Source organism: Geotrypetes seraphini, chromosome 8, assembly GCF_902459505.1.
Source record: "Geotrypetes seraphini chromosome 8, aGeoSer1.1, whole genome shotgun sequence".
Classification (NCBI taxonomy): Eukaryota; Metazoa; Chordata; class Amphibia; order Gymnophiona; family Dermophiidae; genus Geotrypetes; species Geotrypetes seraphini.
This window is the reverse complement of record NC_047091.1, coordinates 193,173,457-193,195,747: the sequence shown is the minus strand read 5'-3', so window position 1 is coordinate 193,195,747 and position 22,291 is coordinate 193,173,457. Positions and strand designations below refer to the sequence as shown.

Here is a 22,291-nt window from a genome sequence, read left to right as displayed (position 1 = left end):
GTCCTCCACATTGTCAGATTTTGCTTGTTTATGTAGCTCCTGATGGACAAAATCTCCCATGCGGTTGAAGTCTGTACCTCTAAATTTGAGAACCCTTGTTGCTGTGTTTGTCTTAGGGAAACCTTTCTTGAGGTTGAGCCATACCATATTATGGTCGCTGGAGGCCAGTGTGTCTCCTACTGAGACTTCCGTGACGCTATCTCCGTTGGTGAGAACTAGGTCTAGTAACGCCTGGTCCCTGGTGGGCTCCAATACCAATTGCTTGAGACGTGCACCCTTTATGGAGTTTAATATTCTTTTGCTGCTACCCGTAGTCGCGGAGAGTGTGTTCCAATCTGCATCTGGCATGTTGAAGTCTCCTAGCATTACTGAGTCCCCGCGCAGTGTGATGTTCTCTATGTCCTCGATTAATTCTATGTCTTTGTCCTCCTGTTGCCTGGGAGGTCTATATATCACACCAAGGTATAGGCATTTTTCATTTCCTCTGGCCAGGTTCACCCAGATGGATTCCCCGATGTATCTAACATCTGTGATTCTGGTGGTTTTGATGCTTTCCTTAGTGTATAGCGCTACTCCTCCCCCCAATTTACCCACTCGGTCGCAACGAAGTAGGTTGTACCCTGGTATAACCATATCCCACTCATGCGATTCCGTGAACCAGGTTTCGGATATCGCTATCACGTCAAGATCGGCGTTTGTTATCTCAGTCTCTAATTCTAGAATTTTATTGCCCAAGCAGTGTGCATTAACATACATAGCCCTCCATATCTGTGAAGAGATTCCTTTATGAGTTAGTGTGGCTCCTAAATTATCAGTGATTTTTCTCCCTGAATTATTGTGGATATCATTGGTACTTACCTTAGATTTGGTAGTGTGAGTGCGACTCGCCTCCTCAGGGTGGTTTCTTACTGCTCTGGGATATAAGTATGTACCCTCCCCCAACTTACCTAGTTTAAAGCCCTGTGGAGTAGGCGGGCCAATCGATGTCCAAATACATTTCTACCTCTTCTGGTCAGGTGGAGTCCGTCTGGTCCCTGCAGTCCCTGGAGCGTATCGCCGTGGTTCAGGAATCTGAAGTTCATTTCTATGCACCATTCTCGGAGCCATTCGTTAGTCCGTTGAATACGCTCTTCTCTAGCTCTGCCTCTGTTTCTCACTGGAAGAATTGATGAAAAGACCACCTGTGCTCCTGTCTGCTTCAGCTTCTTTCCCAGCGCTCCAAAATCTCTGGGGATGTTCTCTGTGTGGTTCCTAGCAGTGTCGTTTGTGCCTACATGGATGAGAAACATGGGAAAATGATCATTAGGTTTTAGAATTTTGTCTAGGATAGTGGTAATATCCTGGATCCTGGCTCCAGGGAGACAGCAGACCTCTCTTAACTGTAAATTAGGCCTGCAAATTGGTCCCTCGGTGCCCCTTAGCATGGAGTCACCAATGACTACCACTCTTCGTTCCTTTCGAGGGGGTCTGTCTGTGTGCTCTGGATTTGACGTTGTGTGCTGGGTATCCTCATGAGCCTCTTCTGCTATTTCCTCGGTGGTTCCATCTTGTAGGATTTGAAATCTATTTCTGAGAGTTAGCTGTGGTATTGATGAACGGCTATCCTGTTGAAGAGAAAAAGAAAAAGAAGAAGAGCGTGAGAATGGGGTGGGTTTATTTCGCTTGCCCGTAGAGGAGGTCACTAGTGATCATATTCAAACCTCAAACAAACATGTCATGCCTTTCAGCTTAATACCAACTTTGTTCCAGGATATTCAGAACTACAGGTAAGTATTTGACTAGGTGACTCTTATAAAACCAGAGAGAGTCTCAAAGTTCAATAAAATACAAAAAGTGTATATAAGGGCATACAAAAATAAAGTATTTAAAAAAAAAACAAAAACCTGGTTTCACTGGTTTTGCCATTTTCTTCCTTTGGGTACTGCTGAGTTGTTGTCCTGTCACCTGTCTGGAACCAGCAGCTCCTCTGAAGATTTGGATGGTCGTTCCTGTCCTATCTGTACAGTAAACAAATGAAAGGAAACAAAACCCCAACCTCCCTGGATGAATACAGGCTAAAGTCAGTGCATTCCCATTTTGGCTTTCACTGATAGTTTATTTTTATTAATAATAATAATAGTTTATTTTTATATACCGCCATACCCGGGAGTTCTAGGCGGTTCACATTGATCAATTGTGGAGGAGTGTGTGGCGCAGTGGTTGGATCTACAGCCTCAGCACCCTGCGGTTGTGGGTTCAAACCCCGCCGCTGCTCCTTGTGACCCTGGGCAAGTCACTTAATCCTCCATAGCTCCAGGTACGTTAGATAGATTGTGAGCCCACCGGGACAGATAGGGAAAATGCTTGAGTACCTGATTGTGAAAACCGCTTAGATAACCTTGATAGGCGGTATATAAAATCCTAATAAACTTGAAACTTGATCAATCATTATACATACAGTACTCATCTATCGCCAGGAATACAGGAGATAAAGAGACAGAGTCCAGATGTGGAAAGCTACCACCTATCTCCTATCATCACCCTTCCTCTTCATCCAGAGTTTTCTGGATTTCTCTTATACATCTTGAGAACTGCTCTGTTAATAAAACTTCTATTTTTACAGCACAAACCAAGAACAAGCTACAGCCGCCAAAGCCCAGAGACGCCTATGTGGCTGCTTCAGCAGAATCACCATGAAGCTTCCTTGTATCCCACTGCGTCGCCAGAACCTGCCAAAAGTTGTAGGTAAGACTCCACCGCTAGATTACAGTGCAGACTTGCTGTGTAATATCAAGGACTCATGATGCTATCAAACAACTAAATAATTCTGCCTAGTTCTTGGTCGTAATGAGTCAGTGGCAGAGCCACAGTAACAGGGAGATGTAGTGTTTTACCTGTGATCAGGTACAATAGGTATTTTCCTGTCCCTAGTGGGTTCATACCTGGAGCAATGGAGGGTTAGGTGACTAGTTCAAAATCACAAGGACCCACAGTAGGATTTGAACTAGATTCTCCTGGTCCTCAGCCTATTCTTGTACTCCACTTATTAGATGCCAGTATGGTATAACTCTCATGATGTCATAGAGGCTGCTCTTTCACTGGAATGGTGGTGGTCTTAGATTTCCTCTGTTGTCCTATGTGTGCAGTACCACAGTTGTGGAAAAATTTTGCCATTAGAAATATATCAAATGCATGGCTTTACTTTAGGAGAAGGGGACCAGGGAGTGATGTGCTCCTCAAACTCTGCAGTCCTTAGCCTGTCCAATTTGTAACCCATTCCCTGCTGCTGCTGCCACCACCACAGCCTCTTCTCTCTTTCTTTTCCCTGTTCCCCTACCTCCCAGGGTCCAATATCTTCCCTCAAACCTTCTTTCCTGTCTGTGCTACTGCTTCTTTGCACAATGATTGTACATAATATGAGCCACGGAGCCTTCATATCATGTGATATTGATCAATTTCTTGTCCCAGTGACAACCAGAAGTGTATGTCAGAGGAACAGGGATATGAAAGAGCTTTCAACAGCATCGGGGTATGAAGTCTCTACAGCACAAATCCTGTTTCTTCTTTTGCTGTGGCAGGGTGAGAAATTTGAGAGAGGGAGATGATAGACCTGGGAAAGGTAAGAGGCGAGGGGGAGATAGATGGATCTGGGGGAGATAAGAGGAATTAAGGGGATATGATGGACCAGGGCGAGGTAAGAGGAAAGTTAAGGTGATATGACGAACCTAGGGGAAGGAAAAGGGGAGAGAGGGAAGAATGCTGGACCGAGATGAGGTGAGAGGAAAGAGAGGGGGTTATGATGGTAGAGCCAGGGAAGGTAAAGGGAGAGAGTAGAGGAGATGATGGACCTAGGGAAAGGAAGGTGGGAGAAAGGGTAGAGATGCTGGACTTGGGAAAGGCAAATGGAGACAGTGGGGAAGATAGATGGATCTGGGGGAGATAAGAGGAGATAGAGGGGGAGAGGATGAACCTGCGAGAGTGGAGGGGAGGGATGCTAGACGAAGGGGATAAAGTGGGAGACACTATGACTGGAGAGGTAGGAGAGAGGGAGGGAGATGTTGGACCTGGGTCTCTGTTCTAAAATGGGTTGCTTCTACAGCAAGGGCCTATATTTTTTGTTGGATTATTTTCATATTTGTTGGCTATTGACTTATGGTATTTTTTGGCATATTACCCTGATGGCATTTTATGAAAAGCAGTTTTATAAATATGTTTCTCTACACTGTGAACTGAAAAAAACACACCAAAATGTTTTTTGTCGTATCTTCCACAGAACTCAGACGATTATTATGAAATTTCCGCCCTCTTACAAAACTGTAGAACAGTTTTTAGCCACAGCAGTAACAGCTCCGATGCTCATAGGAATTCTATGAGTGTCGGAGCTCTTACCACTGGGGCTGGGGCTAAAAACCACGCTACTGTTTTGTAAAAGGGGCGGTTAGTGCATCGTGTTCTGAAAGAAGTTGATATAAAAAATTGTAAATATTTCCCTCCACACCACAACACTACTTTGAGAAAATGAATTGTTGCTATGGGATACACCCAGAAGCAGCCAACAGTTTGAAAACAGTCTCTGTATCAAAATGGCTTTCACTGCAGAAGACCAAATTCTGATAAAGAACTTGGTACTGCTAAAAAGTTACCGCAGTCAACGATTGTTGAAAGAGTTCCCACAGAAGGGTTGGAACAAAAACAGCCTCAACGTGCTGCTGTGCAAGATCCAAGCAACAGGCAGCGGACAACCATGCTCGATTCACGCACAAGAGCACACTGATGTTGTATGTGATCTTTTAATGAGCTAGGAGGACACACCACAAACACACCGAACAACTTGCCAAATAGCAAGAAAAACACAAATGAGCCAGACAACTGTGCTTAAGATAATTCATGATGATCTGAAATTAAAGTGTTTTAAAAAGCGTCATGCCCAAGAGTTAACTTTACAGAACAAAGACACATGCCTGAAATGGTGCAAGCAGCTTTTGTCAAGTACCCGGAGCACAGCTTCATCTTGTTTACAGATGAAAAGATATTTATAGTAGCTCCACCGAATAACACACAGAATGATCGCCTGTACATGCCTTCAACAACACCAATCAGTCATGGTCTTGGTCACAACCTTGAAACTCGGATTCACAAATCTGGTCTTCATTGATCCTGGAGTTAAGATGAATGGCACATACTACCAGGACGTCCCTTTGATGCAGAACCTGTTGCCCCAGCGCATCGGGAAAGGATACCATAGAACTGCTACATCGGGAGACCCCAGACTTCATTGTTCCAGACCTTTGGTCTGCGACTTTAGCAGATCTAAACCCAGTTGAATACCGGATCTAGGGGCTGATAGAGGAATGCGTTTATCAGACATCATAATCTGATACTGAAGACCTTAAACAATGGCTCATCTCTCTTTGGGCTAAACTGAAGTAGAGCGTTGTTGACAAACAATGGCTCATCTCTCTTTGGGCTAAACTGAAGTAGAGCGTTGTTGACAAACAATGGCTCATCTCTCTTTGGGCTAAGCTGAAATAGAGCGTCGTTGACAAGTCCATAGATGAGTGGCCACCAAGGCTGAGGGTGTGCCTTCGTACAAAGAGAGCGCACTTTGAACATCTGCTTAAGTGAAACATTACGTTTTGACTTTACATTTTTCTGCAAGATACGCCATAAAACTTTTTGATGTTGCTGTGGGAAATATTTACAGCATTTTACATCGACTTCATTCATGCACTAAATTTCAGAAGAAACGGCTGAGTTCTGTGGAAGATGCGACAAAAAACATTTTGGTTAGTTTTTTTTTCAGTTCACAGTGTATTTCAGGTTAAAATAAGTATAATGCTAGAAACACCCAGATCAAAAGTACACAAGTAGTGATTTATTATCTAAATTCATCAGTGTCTTAGTTAATGTGCCTTTAATCTTGATATTTTAGAGAATAAATCATAGGCAAAGCAATTGCTCAGATGGAAAAATCTTTTGCTGGTTTTGGGCTTTTTCTGGTAGATAATAGACTTTTCAGAATGGAGGTATAGATTCTTCAGGAACCTCAAATTTCTAGTTTAGCATCTCTCTGAGTCACAGTTGTGACCCTTGGGAAATTAATCAATCTCAACATAAGAATAGCCTTACTGGGTCAGACCAATGGTCCATCAAGCCCAGTAGCCCGTTCTCACGGTCACTAGTACCTAGCAAAAACCCAAGCAGTAACAATATTCCATGCTACCGATCCAGGGCAAGCAGTGGCTTCCCCCATGTCTTTCTCAATAACAGACTATGGACTTTTCCTCCAGGAACTTCTTAAAACCAGCTATGTTATCCGTTCTTACCACAACCTCTGGCAATGTTTTTCCAGAGCTTAACTAATCTCTGAGTGAAAAAATTTCCTCCTATTGGTTTTAAGAGTATTTCCCTGTAACCTCATCGAGTGTCCCCCTAGTCTTTGTAATTTTTGAAAGAGCGAAAAATCGATCCACTTGTACCTGTTCTACTCCACTCAGGATTTTGTAGACTTCAATCATATCTCCCCTCAGCCGTCTCTTTTCCAAGCTGAAGAGCCCTAACCGTTTTAGTCTTTCCACATATGAGAGGAGTTCATTCCCTTTATCATCTTGGTCGCTCTTCTTTGAACCTTTTCTAGTGCCACTATATCTTTCTTGAGATAAGGAGACCAGAATTGAACACAATTACATCCAGAATTGTTTTCTAGTGCTTCAGTTTTCCCTCTGAGATTCTTATTATCCTTCATTAAGATTTCCTGGATTTGTTTAGAAGAACTTAAATCTTGTTCAATTTTCTCAGTTTGTGATTTAGAGACTTTTATAACCGATTTTAAATTGCTTATTTCTTTTGAATGTTCTATAAGTTTCCCTTCAATATGTTGAAATTGGGGACTTATGGACTTGCCTAGGTTAGCCACAAGATCCCAAAGAGATTCTAGCGTCACTTCAGGTGGTTTAGTCATGGGAAATTGCTGTTGCTTTATGAAAAAAAAACACTGAGAATCCAAGTCTTCCTGTTGATTGTGCTGCTGATCTTCCTTCTGGATTTGTTGTTCCCCCAAAGCTATCAAATCCTCAGATACCAATTTGGGGCTTCCTAGCTGTTGCTAGTTGCCCTCTACCAAGCCTCCGATGTCATCTCTCTCGCCTTTGGAGAAGAAAACAATTAACCTTTTGGTTTTCTGAGGAGGCTGGGGTGGCTCTCTTCTGTCAGGGCTTAGAGTTGTTTCAAGCTTCGGTCCCACCTCTCCCGAGTGTCTCCAGTGGGCTGATTGCATACGCCGTAGGAGCTCCTCAGTGTTGCCAAGGGGAGCTGCTTCACAGCACCAGCGGCACTCCGGCCTCTTCTCTTCGGCATTTTCAAGCAAAGCTCTAATAAAAAAGTGAAGAGGTTGTACTCTAGAGCGTGTTACTCAGTCCGTGTAGCCTGCGGCCATCTTGGATCCCGTCTTTTTTTAGATGTTAGGAAGCTTGGAGTTATATCATCTTCTCAAGTTAATGGGGGATGGGATAAATAAAAATAAATAACATAACTTGTTGAGAAAAAAGAGGAAAAGAATCAGGAGAAAACAAATAACTTTATTTATTTAATTCATTTTCTATCCCGTTCTTCCCAAAGAGTTCAGAACGAGTTACAGGTTAACATACATAATAGAGAGTTAACAGGTTACAATTTTCCATCATTACAGTTCAAGTTTGTTTGTGTTTTGGTACAAGTTTTTATCGTAACTTGACACTTACTAGGGATCTAATACCAATATACAGTGGTGCCTCACACAACGAACTTAATTGGTTCCAGGAGCAAGTTTGTTATGCGAAACGTTCGTTATGTGAAACGCGTTTTCCCATAAGAATACATGTAAAAAAAAATAATTCGTTCTGCAGCATAAAATATGCTAAGATGACATAAAAAAAGATAAATTTTTGGTTATTATTTTTATTTAGATACATCTAAAAACATAATTGTTTTTTAAAACAACACACATTTTTTAAATTTAAAGACAGACTAAGTAGAGTCTAATTTTACAGTGAGAGAGGGCAGAGTCTCAGCGGCAAAAACTGGGACTTAACTGTTCATTTTTTTTTTTTTTCTACCGTGTTTCCCCGATGATAAGGCAGGGCCATCAAATAAGACAGCCCCCCCTTTTTAGAAAAAAATGTAAAATAAGGCACCCCCCCGCAAATAAGCCACCCACCGATACCTGCGCTTACCCGAATCGGGTGGTACGGTGGGTGACTCCGTGTGGTCCCTGGCACCCCCGACACGATCGGGGCAAGAGGGAGCTCAAGCCCTCTTGCCCCCCCGACACGATCGGGGCAAGAGGGAGCCCAAGTCCTCTTGCCCCCCGACTCCCCGACACGATCGGGGCAAGAGGGAGCCCAAGCCCTCTTGCCCCCCCGACTCCCCGACACGATCGGGGCAAGAGGGAGCCCAAGCCCTCTTGCCCCCCCCCCCGACTCCCCGACACGATCGGGGCAAGAGGGAGCCCAAGCCCTCTTGCCCCCCGACTCCCCGACACGATCGGGGCAAGAGGGGGCCCAAGCCCTCTTGCCCCCCCGACTCCCCGACACGATCGGGGCAAGAGGGAGCCCAAGCCCTCTTGCCCCGCCGATTCCCCAACTCCCCGACAATATCGGGCCAGGAGGGAGCCCAAGTCCTCCTGGCCACGGCGACCCCCTAACCCCACCCTGCACTACATTACGGGCAGGAGGGATCCCCGGCCCTCCTGCCCTCGACGCAAACCCCCCCCCCCCCCCAACGACCGCCCCCCCCCAAGAACCTCCGACCGCCCCCCCCAGCCGACCCGCGACCCCCCTGGCCGACCCCCACGACACCCCCAACCCCCTTCCCCGTACCTTTCTGTAGTTGGCCGGACAGACGGGAGCCAAACCCGCCTGTCCGGCAGGCAGCCAACGACGGAATGAGGCCGGATTGGCCCATCCGTCCCAAAGCTCCGCCTACTGGTGGGGCCTAAGGCGCCTGGGCCAATCAGAATAGGCCCGGGAGCCTTAGGTCCCTCCTGGGGGCAGGGCCTGAGGCACATGGTCGGGTTGGGCCCATGTGCCTCAGGCCCCGCCCCCAGGAGGGACCTAAGGCTCCCGGGCCTATTCTGATTGGCCCAGGCGCCTTAGGCCCCACCAGTAGGCGGAGCTTTGGGACGGATGGGCCAATCCGGCCTCATTCCGTCGTTGGCTGCCTGCCGGACAGGCGGGTTTGGCTCCCGTCTGTCCGGCCAACTACAGAAAGGTACGGGGAAGGGGGTTGGGGGTGTCGTGGGGGTCGGCCAGGGGGGTCGCGGGTCGGCTGGGTGGCGGTCGGAGGTTCTTGGGGGGGGGCGGTCGTTGGGGGGAGGGGGGGTTTGCGTCGAGGGCAGGAGGGCCTGGGATCCCTCCTGCCCGTAATGTAGTGCAGGGTGGGGTTAGGGGGTCGCCGTGGCCAGGAGGACTTGGGCTCCCTCCTGGCCCGATCGTGTCGGGGAGTCGGGGGGGCAAGAGGGCTTGAGCTCCCTCTTGCCCCGATCGTGTCGGGGAGTCGGGGGGGGCAAGAGGGCTTGGGCTCCCTCTTGCCCCGATCGTGTCGGGGAGTCGGGGGGGGCAAGAGGGAGCCAGGCGGAGAGAGGGCAGTTAAGCGCAGTGCCTGCGCGGAAGGATGCAGCTCGGGCGACTTCGTTGTGTGAAACGAAGTTCGTTGTACGAATCAAGACATAAAGTTCGTTGTGCGCAGCGTTCGCTGTGCGAGGCGTCCGTTATGCGAGGCACCACTGTACATAATATACAGTTTACAGGTTAAATGTGCCATAGTTACAGTGTAAGATTTATCAATACAAGTTTATATCCTAACACGACATATTGAAGATCTAGCACCAATATACGTTTCTTTGTAATCCATCGTCATAAGCAGGGGAGTTAGGTGAAGAGGTACATAAGAACATAAGCAATGCCTCTGCCGGGTCAGACCTGAGGTCCATCGTGCCCAGCAGTCTGCTCACGCGGCGGCCCAACAGGTCCAGGACCTGTGCAGTAATCCTCTATCTATACCCCTCTATCCCCTTTTCCAACAGGAAATTGTCCAATCCTTTCTTAAACCCCAGTACCGTACTCTGCCCTATTACGTCCTCTGGAAGCGCATTCCAGGTGTCCACCACCCTCTGAGTAAAGAAAAACTTCCTAGCATTTGTTTTGAATCTATCCCCTTCCAATTTTTCTGAATGCCCTCTTGTTCTTTTATGTTTTGAAAATTTGAAGAATCTATCTCTCTCTACTTTCTCTATGCCCTTCATGATCTTGTAGGTCTCTATCATGTCTCCTCTGAGTCTCCGCTTTTCCAGGGAGAAGAGCTCCAGCCTCTCCAATCTTTCAGTGTATGAAAGGTTTTCCATGCCCTTAATCATTCGTGTCGCTCTCCTCTGGACCCTCTCAAGTATTGCCATATCCTTCTTAAGGTACAGTGACCAATACTGAACACAGTACTCCAGGTGCGGGCGCACCATTGCCCGATACAACGGCAGGATAACTTCTTTTGTTCTGGTCGTAATACCATTTTTAATAATACCCAACATTCTGTTTGCCTTCTTTGCGGCTGCTGCGCATTGCGCCGTTGACTTCATTGTTGTATCCACCAGTACACCCAAATCTCTTTCAAGGTTACTTCCCTCTAATACTAATCCCCCCATTTGGTAGCTGAACATCGGGTTCTTTCTCCCTATATGCAAGAAAGTTTTTATCGTTTTCTTAAAGTTGAGGAGACCTTCAAGGGATCTGATCTGCGGGGGCAGTCGATTCCGGTGGCTTGGTATGAAGTGGGAGTAGGAACGTCATTTGGCATTTTGCAGTTGAAACGCATAATTAGAGGGTGTTTTGAGGGGTTCATAGTCAGTAGCACGCAAGACACTAGCGCGCCGACAATCCAGCGCAAGACAGAAGCGCGCTGCTGAAAGCCGCTGAAAAACTTAGTTTTTAAGAGCTCCGATGCAGGGTGTGTGGGGGGAACCTCCCCCCCCCACACTTTAATGCATAGTGTTCGCTCTGCCGTGGGGGGTGTGTGTGCAACCCCCCACATTATAGACAAAACGGAACAGTTTCCGATTTTTTTCAGGGAAAGTTCCGTTTTGTTTATAATGTGAGGGGTTGCACACACCCCCCCACGGCAGAGCGAACACTATGCATTAAAGTGGGGGGGTTCCCCCCCACACCCACCATTGGAGCTCTTAAAAAATACATTTTTCGGCAGCTTTCAGCAGCGCGCTTCTGTCTTGCGCTGGATTGTCAGCGCGCTGGTGTCTCACGCGCGATTATCCCATCACCATTTGAGGCATATTTCATCCTGGGAGTGGAGGGACCTGTTCGTCATGTACGGCAGAAGCTGGATTTTCATGTAGCCTGGCGCCATGTTCTACAAGGATTTGAACGATCTGAAGACACAATGTTTGGCTATGGGTGCATCCAGCCCCTTGCTTCAGCCTCATCTCCAACCGACTTGAGTCAGGCACCTCCTGGATGGGAATCCACAGGAGGAAGCAATCCAGGCTGGAGTGGTTTACTCCGCTTCTCCAGTGTTAAAGTGGTTTTGCTGAAAAGCGAAAGAACCTGGCAAACTTTTCCCAGGGTCTTGCAAAGCCAGCATTGCACTTGGAGTTCCTTGTCCTGAGTTCCCACGAAGGAGAAAAGAGTCCAGTGATCCAAGGATCGGGCTTCCAGCTCTGGCCCTTTCATTTTTTCCCCATATCAGAGGATGAGCAAGGGAACTCCATGAGTCCTCACGTGAATGCCATCTTGAGCATGCCCCTTGCATCTTCTAAACTTGGGGCTGGGATGAGGTTTCATTACATTTCCTATTTCCAGGAGAGTAATCTTGTCTAATGCCTGTTTCTATGGTTTATTGATTTTCCTTTTCCCTATGTAGTCTCCTTTCTCTGCCTGTCCTATCTTTTGAAGAACTTAATCAGGACCTTTCAACAGGAAGCTCGTTCCCACCCTTTCAGAAAAGAAAGGAAAGGAGGATGCAAATGTTTGCTTTGATTGCCAGAGGGGCTGTTATTTCACTTGAATGAAATGCCTTGTCTAATAAAAATCATCAGCATAAAGTCTAATAAAAATTGTACTCCTAAATTCTAAATAATGGTAAACAATGGACATTGCCGGAAAAGATAAGTTGGCTATAAGTCTTTAATTTGATGACACAGTGGTATCTACCAAAGCATTTTTCAAAATCTGATGAATCAATGATTGCTTCCAGTATTTTGGAACAATGCCTAAGTTTAAACTTTGATTTACCGTAGCAAGTGAAAAAGGAGATAAGCCATGCATAGATAATTTGTACCAATCCGACAGTATAGGGCCAAGATCATAAAATAAGGAATTCATTTCTATAATGGTCTTAGCTAAAGAAATTAAAGAACATAAACTGAAAGATTCTTAGGAGCTTCCTAGAGTAGAAGAAATCTGTAAAAGTTGAGAATCTAAATCAGATGTTCCACCAACCCCATCTAAATTATGGCTAACACCCTGCAGAATAAGTGACACCCATACTAGAACCCATAATATTAAGACTACAACACCAGATATAGCCAATCTTCTCTCCAAATCATCTACCATAATGATACACCTACACAAACACAAAACAATTTATGTGGGTCATGTACCCTAATGAAATAATGTAATCCCTGGATATGTCCAGGCTCTTCTAAATTGTAAATCGCATTGAACTCCTCCTGGGGCATATTAACAAGCCATAAATACTAATGTAGTGTAATAGAAAAGAAGAAGGTGTCCTTGCCTTTTTTTTTTTAACAGTCTGCATATCCTACAGTTCTATATGGATTACAATTATTCACGTACTCAAGCATTTTTCCCTGTCTGTCTAATGTATCTGGGCACTTGCCCAGGGTCCCAAGGAGCAGTGCAGGATTTGAACCCACAACCCCAGGGTGCTGGAACTGTAGCTCTAACCACTACACCACACACTCCCTTCTATGGAAATTGAACCAAGAGAGTTTATCAAAATACTAAACAAAATAGATGACAGTAGATTCAATTCCCTCTTTGACTTATATGCCAATGCCCCCACCTTTTTGAGCCACTCTGTCTCTGCGGTATAGTTTGTATCCCAGTAGCACAGTATCCCAGATGTTTTTCTCAGTCCACCATGTTTCCGTGATGCCTATGATGTCAACGTTATCTTTGTTGCATAGCTTCTAATTCACCCATTCACCCAGGCTCCTTGCGTTTGTGTACATACACTTGAGTTTGCGGCCTGTTCCTTTCTTGCATTTCCTTCCCTCTTGTGTCTTTTTCGATCTGTCTTGCTTGTGATCCGGTGAATCTTTCCCTCTATCTTCTTGCATGGTATCCTCTGGGTATACCGGTTCTCGAACCATCGACTCTCTCGGTTGACTGTCGGCTTTCCCCTTCTTCCTAGTTTAAAAATTTCTCAACTTCTCTCTTGATGTGCTTGCATGTAGCCTCGTTCCATCTCTGCTGAGGTGGAGTCCGTCCTTCCTGTATAGCTTGCTCTTCCCCCAGAACGTTATCCAGTTGTGTACGAAGTGGAATCCTTCTTCCTCACACCAGCGCCTCATCCACCCGTTGACTGCATGCAGCTCCATCTGCCTCTTCTCATCAGCCCTGGGTACTGGCAGGATCTCCAAGAATGCTATTCTCTGCGTTCTGGTCTTCAGCTTCCTTCCTAGCATCTGGAACTGGTCCTTCTGTACTTCCCTGTTGTAGTTCCAATTGTTCACGTTGTTCGTCCCCACATGGATCACCACTGACGTATCTTCTTCTTCCACACTGTACTTGTAACCTTGACTGTCCACTCTTGGAAACAGGACACTAGGCTGGATGGACTCTGGGTCTGACCCAGCCCTATGATGAATAATGGACTAATGACCAAAATTCTACCAATGAAAAATATCTGGGCCCATGTCCTCAGGACGTGTGAATAGCTGCCAAAGAAAGCACTCAAGAAGCAAAAAAAAAAAAAAAAGCACAAAGGGTCTTCAAGTTCCAGGTTTATTATTGAACCCGACAAAAGCCGTGTTTCAGCATTCCCAACTGCATCAGGGGTCAACTGAAGAAGAAGCCAATGAATCTACCAACATAGGATAATAGCATATTTCTTGTTTGGGCTTGTCTGTAAACAAATGGGGGTAATAATAATTTAAAAAAAAAACCACATCTAAAAAGTGTCCTAAATGGCTACTTGGACGATCAAAAAGCCTGATCGTCCAAGTACCCATAACCAAAGCTGGTTTTTAGACGTATCTAAAAACAGCTTAGGCCTTTTCCCTGCCTCTAGATGCACAGAGAGAAAAGAGGTGTGTTTAGAGGAGGGGAAAGGGCGGGCAGTGGGCGGGAGGTGGGCCGACCTACACCTAGGCGTACAACAGGTATAACCAAAACATTTACAGGTTGCATAGTCAGCACTTAGACCTTTTTGACTTAGACGTAGTCAAACCAGGTCTAAGTGCCGAAAAAGGGGCCGCTGAGCTGATGGCCGCTGGCGCCATCAGTTCAGCGGCCCGTCAACCTAACCATCGCGGCAGGAGAGATGCCTCATCTCCCCTACCGCGATGCCATCACTCCTCTACCCGAACTGCCGCAACCCACGGCAAGAGAGATGCCCTATCTCTCCTGCCGCGGGTCGCAGCAGTTCCGGTAGAGGAGTGATGGCATCGCGGTAGGGGAGATGAGGCATCTCTCCTTCCGCGATCCATCACCCCCCATCGCAATTAACATCGGGCCAGGAGAGAGCCCAAGCTCTCCTGGCCCGCGGTGACCCCCCCCCGAGTACGATCGAGCCAGGAGGGAGCCCAAGCCCTCCTGGCCCCGGCGACCCCCCTGCAACTACTGGAATGGGCCAGGAGGGAGCCCAAACGCTCCTGGCCCCGGCGACCCCCCCGCCGCTCCTGGAATGGGCCAGGAGGGAGCCCAAACCCTCCTGGCCCCGGTGACCCCCCATGCTACTGGAATGGGCCTGCCCAAGCCCCCCTGGCCCCGGCGACCCCCTACCCCCCACCCCCCACTACAATACGGGCAGGAGGGATCCCAGGCCCTCCTGCCCTCGACGCAACCCCCCTTCCCCCAATGATCGCCCCCCTGAACCCCCGATCGCCCCCCCGCCGACCCGCGACCCCCCCGGCCGACCCCACGATCCCCCACCCCCTTTCCCCGTACCTTTTCCAAGTTGGCCAGACAGACGGGTGGATTGGCCCAGCCGTCCCAAAGCCCCGCCCACAGGTGGGGCCTAATGCGCCTGGGCCAATCAGAATAGGCCTGGGAGCCTTAGACCCCTCCTGTGGGCGGGTGGGTTTGGCACCCGTCTGTTTGGCCAACTTGGAAAAGGTACGGGGAAGGGGGGTGGGGGTGGGGGGGTCGTGGGGTCAGCTGGGGGGTTGCAGGTCGGCGGGGGGGGGCGATCGTTGGGGGGAGGGGGGTTGCGTCGAGGGCAGGATGGCCTGGGATCCCTCCTGCCCGTATTGTAGTGAGGGGTAGGGAGTCGCCAGGGACAGGGGGGCTTGGGCTCCCTCCTGGCCCATTCCAGTAGCGGCGGGGGGGGGGGGGTCGTCGGGGCCAGGAGAGCCTGGGCTCTCTCCTGGCCCACTCGAGTCGGGGGTCGCCGCGGGCCAGGAGGGTTTGGTGCTCCCTCCTGGCCCGATCGTACTCGGCGGGGAGGGGGGGGCACGATCACCGGGGATCATCGGGGGTGCTGTGGCTGCCGCGGGGCAAGAGGGCTTGGGCTCCCTCTTGCCCCGATGTTGTCGGGGGGGGGGGGATTGGCAGTTCGACATGGCAGGAGGGCTTTGGCACGTTGTGGGGGGGGATTCTGTAACCGGTGTTGTTTTTGACAGACACCGGTTACAGAATCCAGCTTTTGGGCGAAGGCCTTGCTCCTCCTTCGCCTAAAAGCCCTTCTGTTGGACGTTTGGGGCTTAGGCGTTTTTTGGTTTCATTATGGCTAAAGTGTAGACGTTGTATGGGTGTACTTTTAGACGTAGTGGTGATTGGGCGTTTAGGCAGAGGAAAGCCATAATCAAAACAAGGACGTTTGGTTTGGTTATGGACACTTTCCCTGCTTCTGCTTTGAACGTTTAAGGACTTAGGCCAAAAAGGGACTTAGACGGTTTTTTTGATTATGCCCCTCCACGCGTTCTCACCATGCCAAAAGCTGAAACAAAACTTATTTCCATGATAGTCCTCCATTGTGCCATGTTTGCTTTCTGTTTTCAATACCTCTCTCACCATCACCATTCTGTTATTCATTCTACTAATGCTTGTCTTCCCCATTCCTGTGCCCTGTCTGTCTTCCCCATGAGCCTTTCTGACGCTCTCGCTTCCTCAATTTGTCATTCTTATTCACCTGCACACCTCTCCACAGTCACGCCTCTTAAATCATTTTCTGCTTCTCCTTTGCCCCCTCTGTACTCTGTGATCTTCCTGTACTCTTTCCCTCTTTCCTTTCGCTTCCTTCCTCTTGTGTCCCTCCATTTTTCTGCCCCTCTCCTGTGGTTTCCTCTCTGTCTTTCTTCTTCCTTGTGACTTCCAGTAAGCCTAGAGAAGAGATGACTGAGAGGGCATATGATAGAAATTTTTAAAGTAATCCTAGATCTAAGGAACATACCATGAGATTATCTGCTAGTAGATTTAGAACAAGTTTAAGAAAGTAGTTTTTCATTGAATTTCTTGCCACAGTATATGCTCAACGCAAGCAGTATAGATCGATTTTAAAATGGTTTGGCCATTTAACTCTTCACCAGGTTGTCTAATCACAAACACTGCCTCTTACTGCTGGAGATGGGTAGGAAGAAAAGCGAGTGAATCTGTCCCACCTCGTCTCCTGGGCTACTTCTTCCAGGCACACACATAGCCTATCCTGGAAACAGGATCCTGGGCTCAGTGGATCACCTCCCTTCTCATGCTCTCATTCCTCCTTATTTTCAGTGGCACATCACGACGTGGAAAATACCCTTAACTGTAGCTTCATTGAGCCACCTTCTGTTGTGGAACTGCCGTCCCCATCCTGGTCTTCACGAGAGTCCTTTTCATCATTCGATACCACAGATGAGGGGCCCGTCTACTGTGTCCCACATGAGGGTAAGTGAAAGTGGAGATCCAAAGGAAAGGAGGATCCAAAGTGCTCTAAGGCAGTATTTCTCAACTCGGTCCTGAAGTCCCCCCCTTGCCAGTCAGGTTTTCAAAATATCCACAATGAATATGCATGAAAGACATTTGCATATAATGGAGGCAGTGTATGCAAATCAAGTTTGCAAATTCAATGTGGATATTCTGAGGGATGGGAAATTTCATGCTATTTTCTTTTATTATATGTCTTATTTCTGATGTTTGCTTTGTATCCTGCCAGGATGATTTGCTAATTGATGGGCTATAAAGTCTCTACACAATTAAGATTGCCAGAGGGTTGCCAGAGGCTGGAGCTGAGGATGTTGTGAGGGCAGCAGTTCTTAGCCCAAAGGATAGAGGGAGCTGTGGAGTGCAATTTAACAGCAGATCAGAGGCTCATGTAGTGAAACCAGGTTCTAGATTTTATTTATTGAGATTTATTATGAAGAGATTCACCTACAGTATCCAAAATACACTATGGCAGGACACATGGTTTATGGTGAAGAGCTGTCTTATAAACATAAACACAGGTATAAAATATTAGCTTTGGTGATATAAATCCTGCCTGTCATGCAGGTGTTGAGCTGAAGAGCCCTAACCTTCTTTAGTCTTTCCTCATATGAGAGGAGTTCCATCCCCTTTATCATCTTGGTCACTCTTCTTTGGAACCTTTCTAGTGCGCTATATCTTTTTTGAGATAAGGTGTCCAGAACTGAACACAATACTCAGGTAAGTTCGCACCATGGAACGATGCAAAGGCGTTATAATCCTGATCTCATGGTACCATTAATTTCCTAATAAGACCTAGCTTCCTGTTTGCTTTTTTGACAAATGACAAAATTAAGTGGTTGAACACACAGTTCATATATACAGAAATTAATTGATAACATATAAACACTATAAAAACACTTGAATGGAAAAATTCATATATATACAACATAAACTGAAATCAACTAGAATGAACCAATGGAGTTGGATTTCCTTACAGCCATGGTTCACAAACTGCTGCACGTGAGAAACCTACCTAGCTAGAGCAGGCAAATAGATTCTATTAACTGCTGTGGAGTCCATGGTTTTTAGTTTGAAAATAAGTGAAATAATTAAATCCTCTTTCAGAATAGTACAAGGAGCTGCTGAAAAGTTCTCAGCCCAACCAACAAAGCCGGGGCAGTCTCCATCAAGGGATTTTCCATTTTTTTATTCCATATTGTCTCGACAGAACAAAAAAGTGGAAAATCACTGGACTGAGTCTATAGTCTTGATGGAGACTGCCTCAACTTTGTTGGACGGGCTGAAAACTGTTCTGTACAACCCCCCCCCCCCCTCGTATGTATTGACAATATTATTATTACACTAGTCTTTAAGCCCGTTACATTAATGGGTGCTAGAGTAAATGTCTGTATGGTGTGTTGTTGTTTTTTTTATTTGTCTCTCTCCCTGGACGCTGTCTGTCTGTCATTCTTTGTGTCTGTGTCTGTCTGTCCCAGGTCCCCTGTCTCTGCGTCTTTCTTTCTGTCTGTCTCCCTGCCCCCCCCTGCTTGCCAAAGCAGCCCCCTTTCACCTCTCCCCCTGTTGTGCAATGCCTGCCTGCTTCGTGGCCCCCCTTCTGTTCCTCCCTCCCCCCGATTGCTGTCTGCCCCCAGCACAACTCTCCCTCCAAAGCAGCCCCCTTTCCCCCTGTTGTGCAATGCCTGCCTGCTTCATGGCCCCCATCTGTTCCTCCCCCCCCCCCCCCGATTGCTGTCTGGCCCCAGCACACCCCTCCCCCCCCAAAGCAGCCCTCTTTCCTGCCTGCTCCATAGCCCTTATTTTTCGCTTTCCCTCCCGTTCTTCCCCTCCCTCCATCCACCCATGTTTGCTTCCGCCGCTGCCGCACCTGTTCAAAGCGGCCTGCTTAGGTTCACGAACGGCTGTAGTGAACCTCGCAGGCTGCTCTCCATATGGTAGCATGTTCCCTCTGACGCAATCACGTCAGCGGGAACGTGCTCCATGTGGAGAGCGGCCTGCGAGGTTCGCTACAGCCAGCCGCAACCTCAGCATGCCGCTTCAAACAGGAGCAGCAGCAGTTGATGCGGGAGGGGGGACTCGTGGACGTGTTCCTTACCGGACACTGCCGCCGCCAGCGCTGCTCTGCACCCCCTTCATCTTGCCCTCTGGTGCGCCAAGCCAGCGCATGCGCGTAAGCCGCTGGCCATCCGCCTCGGGGGGGGAGGAAGAGAGAGACGGAGAGGCGGCGACGGCAAAGTTAGTGGAAGGGAGACGCTGCGTCTTTCAACAGGGAGCAGGACAGAGCGTAAGCCGCGCATGCGCACTTCCTATGTGTTGCTACAGCTCACGGAAAACCTGCGAACACATAGGAAGTGCGCATGTGTGGCCTAGCGTTTTATTATATTAGATAGAGAGTGCTTTGATGATGTAACATAATTGTTATACGGATTTATGACTTCTTCCTGGAAGAGCTTTTGGCTGTTCTGAGTTCTGCAAGGCTGAAGGATTTCTCAGGCCTTTCCTGTAGCCATCGGTCAATATTGTGACCCTTATAGTCGATAATAAAAGAAACCATGCTAAGAAATGTTTCTTGATTTTAACTAAAAAGATGAATTATGTGAGAGCCTCCTGCAAGCTAGATTTAATTTTTATTATCTCATCCCTTCATGGATCAAGTTGGTTTCTTTCTCTAGTTTCCAATGTGACATTTTTCTAACTCTTGTTACAGATTCAGTGTCTGAGAGTAAAGAAAAAGGAAGCCCCATCCCAGTAGAAAAGGTAGCCCTGCCAATTCGTGAAGACGAAGCTGGTGAGTACACGTTTCTGAAAGAAATGGATTCCACCAAAGCCTTCCAGGCGGACAACAGTGAAATGCCGTTGCTGAAATCTTCTGACAGTGAAAGGTCATCCTGTGGCTCGGGATCTACTGCAGGTGCCCTATATGCCAAGATCGCCCGTCTGTCCAAGCAGTCCAAGGATGAGGACGAAAGTATAATAGACATCAAAAGTGCCACAATTGGTGGCAAGCCCCCCTCACCTGAAAGAACAAAGCCCCCTCCCCCTGATCCATCCACAAAGCCCAAAATCTCTTGGATTCATGGCAAATACAACCCCAGCCAAACCAATTCCTTGCCTGTTATGAGCAGATCATCTGACAAAGCAGTGAGCCAGTCAGATGGCACTGAGGGCAGTCAGATGCATGTTAAGGAGCAGAACAGAAAGAGAACCCCCAGCAATACATCTGCTTCTCCCCCGACTAAAACTGAGGACAAAGTAATTCTGAGAAATAAAGACAAAGCACGCAAGCATCATAAAGATCTGAGCTGGAGTGAGTCCCCAAACCCTGAGGAGCTACAGTCCCCCACCAGAGCCAAACCCAGAACCAAAACAAGCCAGGACCAGATGGAACATATCAATGGAGCAGTGCAGAATGCCCTGAAGAAAATTGGAAACCTCCATGTTGAAAAAAAGGGAGGAGAAGCCCCCAAAAGCCCAAACCATAGTAAATTGCGATCTGAGGTGGTTCACCCTCATTTGTCTTTTGAGGCGGCCACATTGCTGGCTGCACAGCTGAAGGAAAAGACTCAGAGCCTGAACAGGAGTGAGGAAGGCACAAAGCTGAATGGAATGGGGCCTCTTCAGGCCCAGAAAGAGAAACCAACCCCTCCTCAAAAGGCCAAGCGTTCTGTGGCAAATGCCAACCAGAAGTCAAGCAAAGCTGTTCTGCCCACAACAACCAGTCTACAGAAAATGGTCAGTCCAGTATCGGAAACCGTTCCCAGTGAAGACAAGAATGTTGAGAAACCGAATTCAAACAGCAGCCAGGAGCAGGCTCCGAGTGCCAAGCAGAACACGAGTGACCCAGCAGTAAAAAAGACACCCATTAAAAAACCCCCACGAAAGAAGAGCAGAGAAGCAACCTTGGACTGTGATGCTAAGAATGAAGTGAAAACAGCGATCATGCCCCCTCAAACAGTAAAATAATGAGCATTGTTTCAAAAGAGGCATTAAGCAAGACCCTTCCAGTGACTTGTACAAAGAGAACAGGGAGTCCAACGAGGGAAGCTTGTTGAGGAGATAAGCTTTGCTCTTTGCCAACTGTGAACCAAAGTGCAGATAAAAGTACCGGTAAACAGTGTTCAAGTGCTAGCTGAATTGTGGGATAAGCCAGCCCAGAAGATGACCAACTCTGCAGTCTACAAATCTTGCACTTCCATGCAATGGGACCTCTTCCACTCCAGCAACTGCAATAACTTCCCTTATGATTTCTGACTATTCATATTTAATATATCCTTATATGAGACAAATTTTTTAAATTATATTAGTAAAGTGTTTCTTTGGTACTTTTTATAGTGAAATGAAAAGACTTGAACATTGTACTGGCCATTACAGGCTTCTCCAGTGCGAGGACTGAGGTACAGTGCTTTGGAGAGTATGTAACTGGGTTTTCTGGTTGGGACTCCAAAGCAGTAGAAGTCGTATTGATTGAGCCAACCCTGTCCTCATGAGCACTTTCAGTCCTGGGTTCGGAAGGTGAAACAATGACTATTTGAATATGGTTTTGCTTGGAAGCCAAAACACATCTGACTTCCACCCACAGTGAGCCTTGGCAAGGCTTTTAGGTGTTGGGATGGACAAGCTTTGGTACTTTTCAACCCACTTCTTTCCGGTCCTTCTGTTTGAAGCTGAGTTTAGAATCCAGGACTAGACTCGCATGTCATGATGATAGGGAGTTAGCTCAACAGCACCGAAACAAGTCAACTTTAGCAACAGTATTATGAATGCATAAGCAGTGCTTATTTTAATATAAAATACTTTTTTTTTACTCTACCATTATATGCAATAACAGATAAATTAGCTTTTTGTTTGCGGGGGGGGGGGGGGGGGGAAGGGGGAGGTGAAATCCATTCAGTGGTTATTTTCATAAAAAGATACCAGTTTGAGGTTTTATCCTTCTATTTTGGCTATAAGTTCAAAGAGGTTCTCAGTCAATCGTAAAAGATTTTGTTCAGCAAACTAGGAGTGCAAGAGAATCACCTCTGAGACCATTACTTTGAGTTCCTACTGGCTAACGTATGTATGTGTTTTAGAAAAATAATTATGGAGGCCACAGCAAAAAAAAAAAAAAAGTCCTGACACCTTAGCCTCTTCTCAGTCAGTTTGTAGGTAAGAGAGCACAAACCGCTATGGGAGCCTGAAAACCTCAT

At 47.2% G+C, this 22,291-nt stretch overlaps 1 protein-coding gene across 1 annotated transcript in view; it reads left to right on the top strand.

The window, feature by feature from the left end:
- SCARF2 (scavenger receptor class F member 2) overlaps positions 1 to 21,922 on the top strand; it is a 188,018-nt gene extending 166,096 nt beyond the window's left edge. The window contains exons 9-11 of the mRNA XM_033953915.1: positions 2,603 to 2,724; positions 16,917 to 17,069; positions 19,813 to 21,922. Coding sequence (XP_033809806.1) covers positions 2,603 to 2,724; positions 16,917 to 17,069; positions 19,813 to 21,068 — 1,531 coding nt within the window. The 3' untranslated portion in view covers positions 21,069 to 21,922. The remainder of the gene's footprint in view (positions 1 to 2,602; positions 2,725 to 16,916; positions 17,070 to 19,812) is intronic.
- The last annotated feature ends 369 nt before the right edge of the window (positions 21,923 to 22,291 follow it).